At 44.2% G+C, this 12,443-nt stretch overlaps 1 protein-coding gene and 1 long non-coding RNA gene across 8 annotated transcripts in view; one reads left to right on the top strand and one right to left on the bottom strand.

Moving 5' to 3' along the window:
• Positions 1–209: 209 nt before the first annotated feature.
• Positions 210–12,443, top strand: part of LOC147014701 (neuronal PAS domain-containing protein 3-like) — a 449,452-nt gene continuing 437,218 nt past the window's right edge. For 4 of the 5 annotated variants that reach the window (XM_085852849.1, XM_085852841.1, XM_085852851.1 and 1 more), the window contains exon 1: positions 211–1,055. Coding sequence is in view for 3 of the 5 variants with exons in the window: in XM_085852841.1 (XP_085708967.1) it covers positions 922–1,055 (134 nt within the window). In the remaining 2 variants the exon portion in view is untranslated. Of the gene's footprint in view, positions 1,056–12,443 lie in introns of all 5 variants that reach the window. The other variant, XM_085852846.1, reaches the window with a different exon arrangement.
• Positions 5,708–12,443, bottom strand: part of LOC147014702 (uncharacterized) — a 16,340-nt gene continuing 9,604 nt past the window's right edge. For 2 of the 3 annotated variants that reach the window (XR_015050862.1, XR_015050864.1), the window contains exons 2-3: positions 11,091–11,334; positions 5,708–6,683 (exon numbers count right to left, since the gene is read on the bottom strand). This is a non-coding gene — a long non-coding RNA (uncharacterized LOC147014702). The remainder of the gene's footprint in view (positions 6,684–11,090; positions 11,335–12,443) is intronic. The other variant, XR_015050863.1, reaches the window with a different exon arrangement.

Below are 12,443 nucleotides of genomic sequence, written 5' to 3'. Positions count from 1 at the left end.
GGAATTGATTTTGGCAAAGTTTGAAGGTTTTCTTCCCCACTTGTGGAAATCTCCCGGAGTCTAGTTTGGATGGGCACACAATGCAAAAACGCCAATCATCTGGATTGGCCATCGCAGTCGACTTAGAAGGAGAGGAGGAGGGAGGGGAAACAGAAGAGGATGGTGGGAGGGATAGGGAGCGATATAGGAGGTAAGAACGTTCAAAAAAATGTTTTTCCACCTCGTGCTGAGCTCGCTTGCAGACCCTTCCCGACCTCTTCAACCCTGGGTTCTCATACTCAGGAGTGGGCTTTCCATTTCGGGCGCCGATCAGCGACCCGATATAAGCTCTCGCAATTTGAGCATCTTTCACCGTCTAAATGCCAAGGGAAGGCAGGAGGAGTTGCTGGACCTCGCCGAGACGGGCTCGACGCTCGGGGCATCTTTGGATCTATCCTTTTTTATCAGCCACTCGGGGAAGTGCGCGTTTCCACCGTCTCGAACCACAGTAAAAATAAAATAAATAAATATATATCAATAGAAAAGTTTCCCACTGCCAATACCCCCCCGAACACCCTCCCCTTCTCCATCTGCGTCGATGCGGCGGGGTGCAGCGAGTTACAATCAAACGGCGAAACAACGGAGCTTGGAAGGACAACACGAGCGGGGCGAGAGAGACTGCGCTCGGGGGAGCAAGAGGCGATTAAAGCGGGGGGAACGCGCACAACGCCACACCACCGGCAATTACGGACCGGGGATCTATCATGGCACTAAAGGACGCTTGGACGACCGGGAGGCAACCGTGCTAACTTTTCATTACCGAAGGCGCGGAGAACCGGCGGACGATCGCGACGTGAGCACTTACAACGCGCCCGCTATCGTCTACACACGGCCACACACAGCCAGGACGCCTAAAAGGCAAGGGGCGCGGCCGTGCGGGTGATGGCCATGCTGCGCCTCTACCCGGACTTCGGGGTCCACCTTCCTCCCGGGGAAAAGGCGGAGAACGCCGAGAGCCAAAACACGGCCATCAGCAACGGGTCCGGCGCGATTTGCCCGGCTTCTTACCAACAGCGGTGAGTGACTCTCTCTTTTTTAACGTTGTTGGGGTAGTTAGTTGAGTTGATTTGGGGGTTTTTTGGATGGTGATGGTGCTCGTTGTCCATAATGCAGTTCAAGAGTTGGTGCGGTATGTTGCTCACCGACCGAACACCAGGTCGGGAGCAATCAGGTTTGCTGGACGAACCAAACTTTCTGATGCACGTGATGCGTTCAAAAAGTTATCGGAGTGAAATGTGCGTCCTCGTGGTCTCTCAAATACAGTCCAAGCAACAGCAAAGTTTCCATAAATCCCTCAACATGCAATTAAATACTATTATGAAAAAAATGACAATTCTGAATTGTATGAATATAAAAGAGGAGAAGAGGGAGACATCACAGACACGTCTTGGACAATTTGTTGTACGTCGGTCCGAGAACTTTGTGATCGCCCCCCCCCCCCCTGTACAATAGACCAGCTTGTTTGAAAGACAGACACGATGGAGGAGGGAGATGTCGGCTGTCTGCTTGGGATAAATAATTGATCACGGGGATGGGCGGCGCCTGCTCGCAAGCCACGAGAACATGTCCCACGCGAATCGGAATGTGCTAAGTGGGGGATGGTAGACACCGTGGGGACGAGCAGGGAGAGGGTGGTGCAGGCAGGGGTGGAGGCTGGATGATGGTCCATTCTGCCTTGACAACGGAGAGGGTGAGAAACGCCGCTTGTGATTATCCGAACTGCTGACAGATCAGCTCTCGGGAGCGGCGATCAAATCCCTCCCTTGGTTTTCAAAGGTCCTCGGCTCGAAACCGCCAGAGTGCGCCTCCACAACTCCCTGCTATCATCTCCACGGTCGTGGAAGCCAGGGAGGGGTTGTGACGTAGTTCACATGGGGGGGGGGCGGTTTCTTTTTTATTATTGGTAACGAAGGGTCAACGGTTCGACCTCGGTGCCTCCATACTCACACATCACCATGAACTCTTTATCCGATGGAATGCCGCTCTCGGTGAAAGAATGGTGCCGGGAGTGAGCAGCCAAGGTTGGCAACGTACACTCCTGTAAGTATTATAAAATTGGCCAGGAAGCAAAATAATTGCTTATCGTCTGACGTGTTGCTTTGTGAGCAGTCCGAGTACAATTCACCGACGATCCAAATCTTCCACGACTCTGCTGTTGCTGCTGAAATATTTTTTTTCTCCTGTAAGCCACACCTACCTCTATTTGCATATCGGATCACATGACTGTGCTGACGTCACAATACCCCCTTCCCAATAGTCACGTCATAAGAGAATGTTCCACAGCAACGAAAGAAAAAGCCTGTTGCCAGTTTCCAAATGGATTTCATTGCGAAAGTGCGACGAAAACGCTGGATCCATTTAACTTTCATTGCCTTCATTTGATATGTTTGCATGATGGATGTATCATTTATAGGGGGGGGGGAGAGGGGGAAACTGATACGTGTAAATGTTTATCACAACAATCCTCGGGGACCAAAACGCCAAGTGACGTCATCAGCACGCCTGATCCTATATAACCCGAAACGTGATTAGCAAGCTCTGCGGGCAGCGAGTAAATTAGCAGAGTGATTTAAGCGTGGCTCGTATTAAAATCTCTCTGGGACAAGAATTTATACGCTTCGAAGAACACAATTACACGAGTGTGTTCGGGGGTACAGTGAAGAAAGTGACGGCTCGGCGTAAACACGATCACGACTTTACACGAGTGTCTTGGCCATTGTGCAGTAAGCAGATCCAAGGGTGAAGTTTGGCCTTTGGTGGGTGTTGTTTACGAGCATGCATAATTGGCAAACACACTGGCGATATGTGACTAAAGCATTACAGGATGCAGAGAAGTGGAAACAGGCAATATATATATATATATATATATATATATATATATATATATATATATATATATATATATATATATATATATATATATATATATATATATATATATATATATATATATGTCTCAGTTTAATATGCAATGTACGGTCTTGTCCTTGCGCGGTCATTGACTGTGAACGATTTATGTCTTCCCCGAGATGCTTTACAGGCCGCAGAGCGTTGCATTGCCTTTGTCCATGCAACGCCACATGTATACTGATTGCTCACCATATGAATCCTCTATAGACTATATATATTTACATATATATACACACACATATATGTATGTGTGTTTGCTGATAGTTGTATGTAATCATAAAGCCAGTGCTATATGAGCGACGGTATTCCAGGAGGACATAAATCATCACTTGAAGTGCATATATTGGCTTATTAATTTAGCAGATAGACAGTCACCTTGTCCTGGTTGACCATGCCAAGCAGAAGCAGGGCACACTTATTGATTTTTCAAATCCCTTCTCTGGATGGCGGTGTCATGATAATAGCACGAGATCTTTTTGACCGTCGGGATAAATGAACTATAAGGGGCTTATACGGACTATGAGAAATGCTATTTTCAGCACGAGGTGTGCACGTGAAAGGAAATGGCATGATGGAAAGCGAAAAGAGATTTCAACTCATTAACCGTTGCTGGTCTCCAAAGCGAGCCGCAAACTGGGCATCCTCCGTCGATCCATGTCTTTCCTTGGAAAATCATGCATGCCTGGTGTCGGCTTAATGGTTAAAGGTACCTTTCGATAAGTTTAAAAATAAGATAAAGATAAGATAAAGGTTAAAGGAAACCTGGCTTAAGATCTTTGGGTCTTGAGTTCAATTAACACCAGGTGGGGTTGACTCAGCCTGTCATCCTTCTGAGGTCGGAGGAATGAGTACAAGTGGACTGGTGATGCTACTGCTTGCCAAGCGGCTGGCTTGATTCAAAGTGCTCAAGCAAGCACTCCTATGGAACGGAGTGCTGGGAACCACTTAACAACATGATGGTTTCCATAGAAACCATGCTATTGTGGTACTCAAACAAATGCTGTCCTGGCCATCGTTTGCAGTTTAATTCGATCCTCTTGTGACAACTTCCCCAAACAAATGTATTGTGTTAGCAGGAGCTACAGAGTATGAGGAAGAAGGAAAGAAAGATAAATAAATGCGGAATCAGAAGGAGGAGCCCCCACCAAGCTTATCTATGGACCCTCCCATTGTGCATTTTGGGGAGGTGGGGGGGGGGGTTGTATGTTTGTCGACTTTGAAGAATTAGGATGAAAAGTAGAGTAAAAATTTAAGCATGAATGCACGTTTCAATAATATTGTGAGTGTACATTACATGGGTGGCCATCTTTGCAAACATAATGAAATACCTCTCTGAACCGCTTTCTCCACTTGCCGAGTGGCTAGGTGAGCGGCTTGCAAAGCGGTTGATTCGGAACGACTGGCTTGGAAAGCAAAAACAAGCTGCTTGATAACGGACCACAACCGGGGTGTGTTCATTTAGCAGTTAGTAGCTAGCTCGTGCTTTCCAAGCCAGCCATTCCTTATCGATGGTTTTGAAGAGAGTGCTTGCTTGAGGGCTTCTTGGCTACTTGGTGAGTGCTCTACAGGAAACTTGGTAACTGAACACACCCAAAGTGTCCACGATGAGTTAGTGCTCCAACATCATATATCTTTCCTGAATCCTGTGCAATCGAAATCTCTCAACGTTATTGGAATCTCCTGCAATGAGGCCGAAGCACAAGGTCGATTGCTTTCACATCGCAGACAGATCGGTGGTCTCTGTTTTCTACTTGTCTACTCTCCAACATTGTTTCCTCTGCTCTCAGTCCTCCAACCCTCCACAGCACATCCAGGGTGCATGCGTTCTTCCAGTAACCTCCTCCTGGCTGCACTTCCATAGTCCATGTGAAATGCACACCTCCTTTCTTTTATTCCTCACTTCTCCAGTGAATGGAACCACCTTCCAGAAGTTTTTCTATCTCACCCTTTCCTCCAGGATTTCAACCAAGCAGTGCACTGCCATCTCTTATCATCCTAAATTATGACCCATGGTCTTTATTACCCCGATTAACCTTTCCTAACCCAACCTTCTTACTTGTTACTTTCAGTGGTTACTCCCCTCCCACTGTTATCTTCTCCTGTTCTTCATTCAATTGATGGTTGTCCCATTGTGATGTTCTACCTTGTTCTTCCATGAGCCTCTTTCATGTAAAGAAAAAAAAGCTCAGAACCTCTCGAGTTTTTTTTTGGGGGGGGGGAGGGAGGAGGGGGGTTAGCAAAGCAGGTAATGTGATTTATTCAACCAGCTATCAGGATAGTAACATGGAACCCCACCATCAGCAACCAAACTCCTTCCCAAGCTGAGGTTTGTGTGACAGTTGGAGGTCACATGACTGTGCTCAACAGAAAGGATAATGTTCTCATTGAAGACAAACAAAAAATGTGCGTGAAGGAAATTAACCATAAAATAGTTGTTCGAAAATGCTATTGGACTAGGATTCAACGATGAATTTGGCTCGTTGGTTGGAATTTGAAAATGGCAATGAAACACAGTGGCCTACTCCATTCAAAAGGCACCGAGAGACGTTGAACATCCACCAGATAATGCAACTAGCAGTTCCCAAACTCAAAGTCCATCTCAGGGATGGTGCGCTCATTGATGCAACACCCTGCTTGTGAAGCACCAATGCAACAATTTATAGCTTGGTCAGGAATGGAACCCGTGCTTGCCAGCTCAAAGGCAAGTGCCCGATGACCTCTGCACCATCCTGTCAAACAAATATAAAGCAAAAAGCCTGGAAGAAATAATAATAAGAAGAATGATAACGCCAAGCAATAATTATTGCAACAGTAATACCAATTTTAACAATCACAACATGCGACTTTCAAAATGACGGATGAATGCTCATGAGGCCGCTCACACATCTGCTGTGTATGCGTTTTCACTCACTCGGTGCAGCTCGTCGGGCACTTTTAACCTGCCGTTACTAGCGCAAAATCTATGATTCAAATGGTCTTTTAACCATAATTTACAGCATTTAAAGGGAGTTCCAATTTTGAAATGGTTAACCATAATTGTTATGTCCCTGGATGCAAATTAGACTTACAGAAATATCCGTGGATGAGACTGAGCAAGCGAGCGGCCGCAGTGGATAACACACTTCTCATTTCAGCAATAGATGTAAAAATCTGGGATAATTAATTTTGTGGCCCCAGAATCAAACAAGCATTATATTTGTAACAGCCCTCACAGCTCCCTCAGTGCTCCCCCCCCCTCCAACATGATCAATGGCAAATATCATCATTTTAAACTTATCCTGTACATTCACAAGCCCCTGATATGTCCTTCCCATTGGCGTCCAGAAGCACCCAAACCAGATACGGTGTCTTCCTCAGGGAAGTCTGTTTGATACATGCAGCTACCACATAAATATAGCTGACACAAGCTTTGTTTATTATCATGTCACAATAATGACACACAGCATCGCCTTTCTGATTGCAGATGTCCATTAAATAAATCACCAAGCCTGCCATGATCGCAGGAGGCACATCCACAAGATTCAAAGTCCATTCACTGGTAGCAATCCGTTGGGGGGTTGTTTAATGCATGTTTGTCCACTCGGGCCTTGCACTGACCCACATGGTCAGGAGTTTACGGAAAGTTCTCCAACTCTTTCTTGTGCGGAGGCGCAGCCCTTTTTCTCAGATACTTTTCCAAGTATTTTCGGCTTCTTTTAGAATGGTACCTTGAACACTGCTGTTTCTAGGGGTTTCTGCACATGCACACCAAACATCCTGAGGTTGGATTACGTCATTTGAAAAGTCATGTATTTACGATGACTATGATTGTAAATCAAACCAGTGCTGAAACGATGGCATAAAAAAGAACGAGAGGGATCAGAGATCATTTTTGTCCTTACCCCCACGCAGTCTTGATAAAAAGGACATGGGAAGGTTCTTTAAACTCTTGCTACGTGTTTCCGAGCACGACCTATATTTCCTTCAAGCCGCAATTTTGTCTGAATCTTGATATTCCCCAATGCTGAGAGCACCAGCAGCAAATTTGATTGGTCCAGATGGTGTAAAATGGCGGAATATTATGTCCAAGTACTACTGAACTGAGGGTTTTTGGAAGTGCCAACAAGTCGATTTGTGTTTTATGGTGTTCAAGTATATTATACAATTGAAATAAAATACCGTATTTTCCGGTGTATAAACCACGGCCGTGTATTAACTGCATCCCTGTTTTTCACCCTAAAAACAAATTAATAGGTTGATAATTTTATTTTCTGATCTCAATCTAAATATGTTTGCACATTTACTTTATATGGAACAAAGTGACGGAGGTATCAACATGCTTCCTCCCATGTTCACTTAATTTTGTCTCACAGACTTATTCTCATCTTCAAGAAGTTTAGGAGAGAGGAGAAGATACCAAAAAGTATTTATTTTTCTTTCTTATTTTTTATTACTACAAAGAGGAGTTTTTTTGTTACTAGAAAGAGGAATAAAAGGGATTCATACCGGTATCATACATATTTCTTGTGGATTTGTGGTGCTGAAAAGGGCTGTTTGCGTTTGATGAAGCTTTTCAGCTAAACCTGAGGAAATCCTCGTCAATGCTATCCTCGTCGAAGATGGCACTTACCTCCTTGTTTGAATCAGGGTAGAGCAAGTCCTTGTCGCTATCCACGTCACTGTCACCATCATTTGCAGCCTCATCCTCCCAAATTATGTCGTCCTCTGTACCGTCTATGTTAATTGAGATGCAGCATTTCAGAAATTCTCACTTGATGATGACCGACTGTATCTTCTTCAACACCTTGACGATCCAGCCACAGATCATCCGAAGGTCGACCTTTCTCATCCTCCTGATTAACACCGGTAGTCTCCCAATGTAGCAATGCTCAGCCAGCTTAGCGACGGGAGTAATGGTGAAAGTCCAAACAAGATGCATGTGGATAATGCTCCTCAGAATCTGGGTCGAAAATCCCAGGTAGAAACACGTCACGAAATGTTGATTTCAACTGATGAAAATATCAAGTCCAGGAAATAGGAAAGTTCGTCTGTTGGTGATTCCACCAAGATGCAGCTAATGTTCCTCTAAACCTGGGTCGAATAAAAGGGCCTGCGAAGTAAGAAAATTCGTCTGGTTGATGTAAGTAATCCAGGGGGAGCAAGTTAGGAACCGCTGATAGAAATGAGGGAAAATGAAGAGAACCAGGAAGAACAAAAAGAACCAAAGGAAGCCAAAGGAAACCAAAGAAAGCCAAAGGAAACCAAAGGAAACGAAAGGAAATGAAAGGAAACCAAAGGAAAACAAAGGAAACCAAAGGAAGCCAAAGGAAGCCAAAGGAAAACAAAGGAAGCCAAAGGAAGCCAAAGGAAACCAAAGGAAGCCAAAGGAAACCAAAGGAAGCCAAAAGGAAAACAAAGGAAATGAAAGGAAGCCAAAGGAAACGAAAGGAAGCCAAAGGAAGCCAAAGGAAACCAAAGGAAGCCAAAGGAAATGAAAGGAAGCCAAAGGAAACCAAAGGAAACCAAAGGAAGCCAAAGGAAAACAAAGGAAACCAAAGGAAAACAAAGGAAAACAAAGGAAGCCAAAGGAAGCCAAAGGAAACCAAAGGAAGCCAATGGAAACCAAAGGAAACCAAAGGAAGCCAAAGGAAACCAAAGGAATCCAAAGGAAACCAAAGGAAGCCAAAGGAAACCAAAGGAAACGAAAGGAAGCCAAAGGAAACCAAAGGAAGCCAAAGGAAGCCAAAGGAAGCCAAAGGAAGCCAAAGGAAGCCAAAGGAAACCAAAGGAAGCCAAAGGAAACCAAAGGAAGCCAAAGGAAAACAAAGGAAGCCAAAGGAAACCAAAGGAAGCCAAAGGAAACCAAAGAAAGCCAAAGGAAAACAAAGGAAACCAAAGAAAACCAAAGGAAAACAAAGGAAACCAAAGGAACTGAGCAGCACTGGTACTTCTTAAAGCTTCACCATCCCACATGGCTCCTTTCTCTCGTGAGATTCTTCTTCTTCCTTTTAAATCTATTTCCTGCCCTCGTGTAGAAAAGTACTCGGAGTTGATTGGTTGTTCCTAGTTTTAAACCACGCCCCGCTATCCAGAATTTGCGAGCATAGCGTCGGCATGTAAGGAACATGCTTGGTGGATTAATTCTACCTGCTTCGGATGTTCATGTAGAAAACGATGCATGGAAAAAGATAGTCACCAATACAAGTCCCTCGTCTATCCACCCCTTCTGCCATGCACAAACAATGATGCCGGCTGGAAATTTGTCTTTGGACAGTGTCTTCCTCTTGAACACGACATACGAGGGAAGCTTGCCACGCAAGCTTATGAGAGTTCGGTGCTCCGTTATTGGACTCCAGCTATTGTTAATAATTCTTCTTTTGATGTGAGACCAGTTCTTCTTCTTCTTCTTCTTCCTTTGTGTTTAATGGTGTTTTCAGAGCAATGAGGCTCTTTTCGTGGTACGGAAATAAATGGCAGAATTGAGCTTAACAGCAATTCCAACTGCGACAAAAGTGTTCATTTGGAATATAATTGAAATTCAGCGTTGATCATTTTTAAGGCTGATTTTTTTTTCTATACCCGTGCATTAACTGCACCCCCAAGTTTTACTTTTTTGCTGCTAAAAAAGTGTGGTTTATACACCGGAAAAAAACCAGTAATAGTTTTAAAGGCTGGAGGAAACTTTTTTTTTGGAAGTTTACCGCCATTGATGCACCATCTTTCAGGGCCCTGTCACACCTTGACGTTTTAGCCAGCGTATGGCAACGTATCAAAATTGATCTAAAACGCTGGCGTACGCTGAACTATTGATGTTTTTTTTTCAGTTTTGGGCGTATTCATAACGAGTTGGACGTATGCATAACGTATTAGTAACGTACACGGAACGTTTCGATAACTTATAGATAACTCATACCAACGAATGCTTCGCGTGTTGTCGGCGTTCACAACCTATGCCCAACGATAGTCTAACTTATGCATAGTGGGCAGCAGCGTATCGCCGACGATCACGTGGCGTAGCCTATTAAAAGGCTGTCACTCAACAATTTACTGCACTATAAATCGAAGTGTCAACATCACACCGTCATGCCGAAGAAAAAAAAAATAAAAAAACATGGAGTCTGGAACACTGACGGGTTCCTCCTGTGAAGCCCATTTTTATATATCAATTCCCCTAAACGCTGCCAATACGCCATTATATGGTAGCTGTAAGTTATAAACACGTTCAGTAAGTTCTGTGGTCGTCCGGAAGACATCAAATACGTCTACATACTTCAATATGCGTTGGAGATACGTTCCACATAGGTTCAAAGCACGTTACTCATAGGTTAGAAATAAGTTTCGGGTACGCTAAACATTACCTCGACGTGTTTCGACTTATGAGTAACTTACAAGTAACGTGTGTCGACGTGTGTCAACGATCGCATAACGTGCCTACAACTTATGGCCAGCGTATGTGGAACGTGCGAGTCATACGCTGGCATACGTCGAAAAATTTTGAGCATGCTTAAAATTTGTCAACGAGCTCGGCGTACTACGACGCATGCCAGCGTGCTTCAGCGTGCTCTTAACGTATATAAAACTTACCCATAACGTATTCGACGTGTGCCAGCGTATTCGCTAAATTTTTCATACGTCGGCATACGCTGGCTAAAACGTCAAGGTGTGGCAGGGCCTTTACACCACATTATTAAACACGATACATTAGTTATTTGTGCCTGCTGTTTGTGTCCTTAATTACATCCCTAAAAACAGTAAGTTTCCTGTTCGGAATGATTTTCAATTTTGGAATGCCAGGCATGCAGACAGTGAAACAATTACCTTACTCTGTGCGCATGTTCGTTTGTGACGACATTCCGTACATTTTGCCAAATTGAGAGCCAAAATACTAGTAAACTGCAGGTTCATGTTCCGGTTCGTGCTCCGATTCGTGTTCCACAGTACTCAAAATAGAAAATACAATTGAAATTAAGTAGTTACTCGATCATAGACTGACGTCTGTACACACAGACAGACAAGTGAACCAATTGCATAAACCCGGTTTTCGCTTCTCACGCGAGGCAAAACACTCAGAAATGACAGAAAGACCTGGGATTTGTAAGACAATTAAACCTCTTTTCCAATAACCAAACAATGCTCTGAATGATGTTTTCATTAGTTTTCACCTCTCTCCCATAAAGCCTGAACATCATGCAAGGATCCAACCATTGAGTGTGCAACGAAATCTCTCCATCCATCTCGGACCGCATAAAGCTGGATGGATCGACCCTGTTCACATTTAGCATGAAGAGCCTCATCACGCAGTTGCTTTCTCTAGTGGCACATGTCAATCCCTGCTTCCCAAGGTGCACTCAACTTGGGAGTTGGATGTTGTCAATAGACCAGGCCTCAAGTTGGTTGAAATGATATCTGGTGGGGGGAAAAAGAAAACTTTCTTAATGCTAAGTCAGTCTGTACCTTCCAGGTACAAACCAGGTTCACTTGTTTTTTTATGATGGTCAATTTGCCCAGGTTTCTCCATGTGTGTCACAAAACAAATCTTTCTAGGATGTGACAAAATTCTCTCCGATACTGCTCCAGCACATGCTGCGGCATTCCAAAGGACTTCCAAAATCATATCATGGTGAAGTGTGTAACATCCTCGTCCTTTTATCGCACAAAATGCAGATGTCAATGCCCTTCAATTGCCAGCGACACAGATTAGGTGGTCACTGTCAAATGCTGAAGTAAACACAAAACCTGTTTGTGCAGCCTCAGCCCTCGAGAGAGATCCACCAAAGACATCTCTCAACCAGATGATCTCAACATACCCACACACCTTTTTGCCTTGTGACGCTGCACACCACATCCGGTTTTCTTCCTCCTGTCCTCAGAATAACCCCCACTTTCATTTTTGTTATGGCATGACCATAATCTCTTCATTTCCAACCAAGACCTTCCTTCCTTAATCCTATGATAATTGGCCTCAACAACTGACTACATAGCACTTCATGCCTTATATGATCATATTTTTTTATACCTTTGTTTCACTCATAACAGTCAGCAGAAGACTGAATCAGGCAACGCAGTCAAACTTCAGCAACATTCAATCCTTCAGTTGTGCTCCTCAAAGGGAAACAGAATTGGACACTTTTACCACACAAGGCTACTGTTATGAAGGGGGAGATGTACATGAATCCATTCTCTCAACCAAGCAAAATTCTTCTCTCTGTTGTCTCAACTCTGCCCAGAGCTACCTCAAGCATCATAAGTGGATACGGAAGCTTTGGTCACAACCTATGATAGTAAGACCACAATCTGGTATCTTTGCCGACCACATAGCAAAGCTGGTCTCCAAAGCCACCTGTAGACTGGGCATCCTCTGTAGTTGCAAGTCATTCCTTGAAACATCAGCATTACTCACAGCGTACAATGGCTTTGTCGAGAGCACAATTGAGGACTTCCCCTATGAGCTAAGGCTGCAACATCACATCCTTCTATCCTGGATTCTGTGGAATCTAAAGCTCTCAACATTATTG

The sequence above is a fragment of the Eptatretus burgeri genome, chromosome 13, assembly GCF_056783735.1.
Source record: "Eptatretus burgeri isolate ZD-2024b chromosome 13, Ebu_testis_v1, whole genome shotgun sequence".
Lineage (NCBI taxonomy): Eukaryota > Metazoa > Chordata > Myxini > Myxiniformes > Myxinidae > Eptatretus > Eptatretus burgeri.
This window is presented reverse-complemented; position numbering and strand designations above follow the sequence as displayed.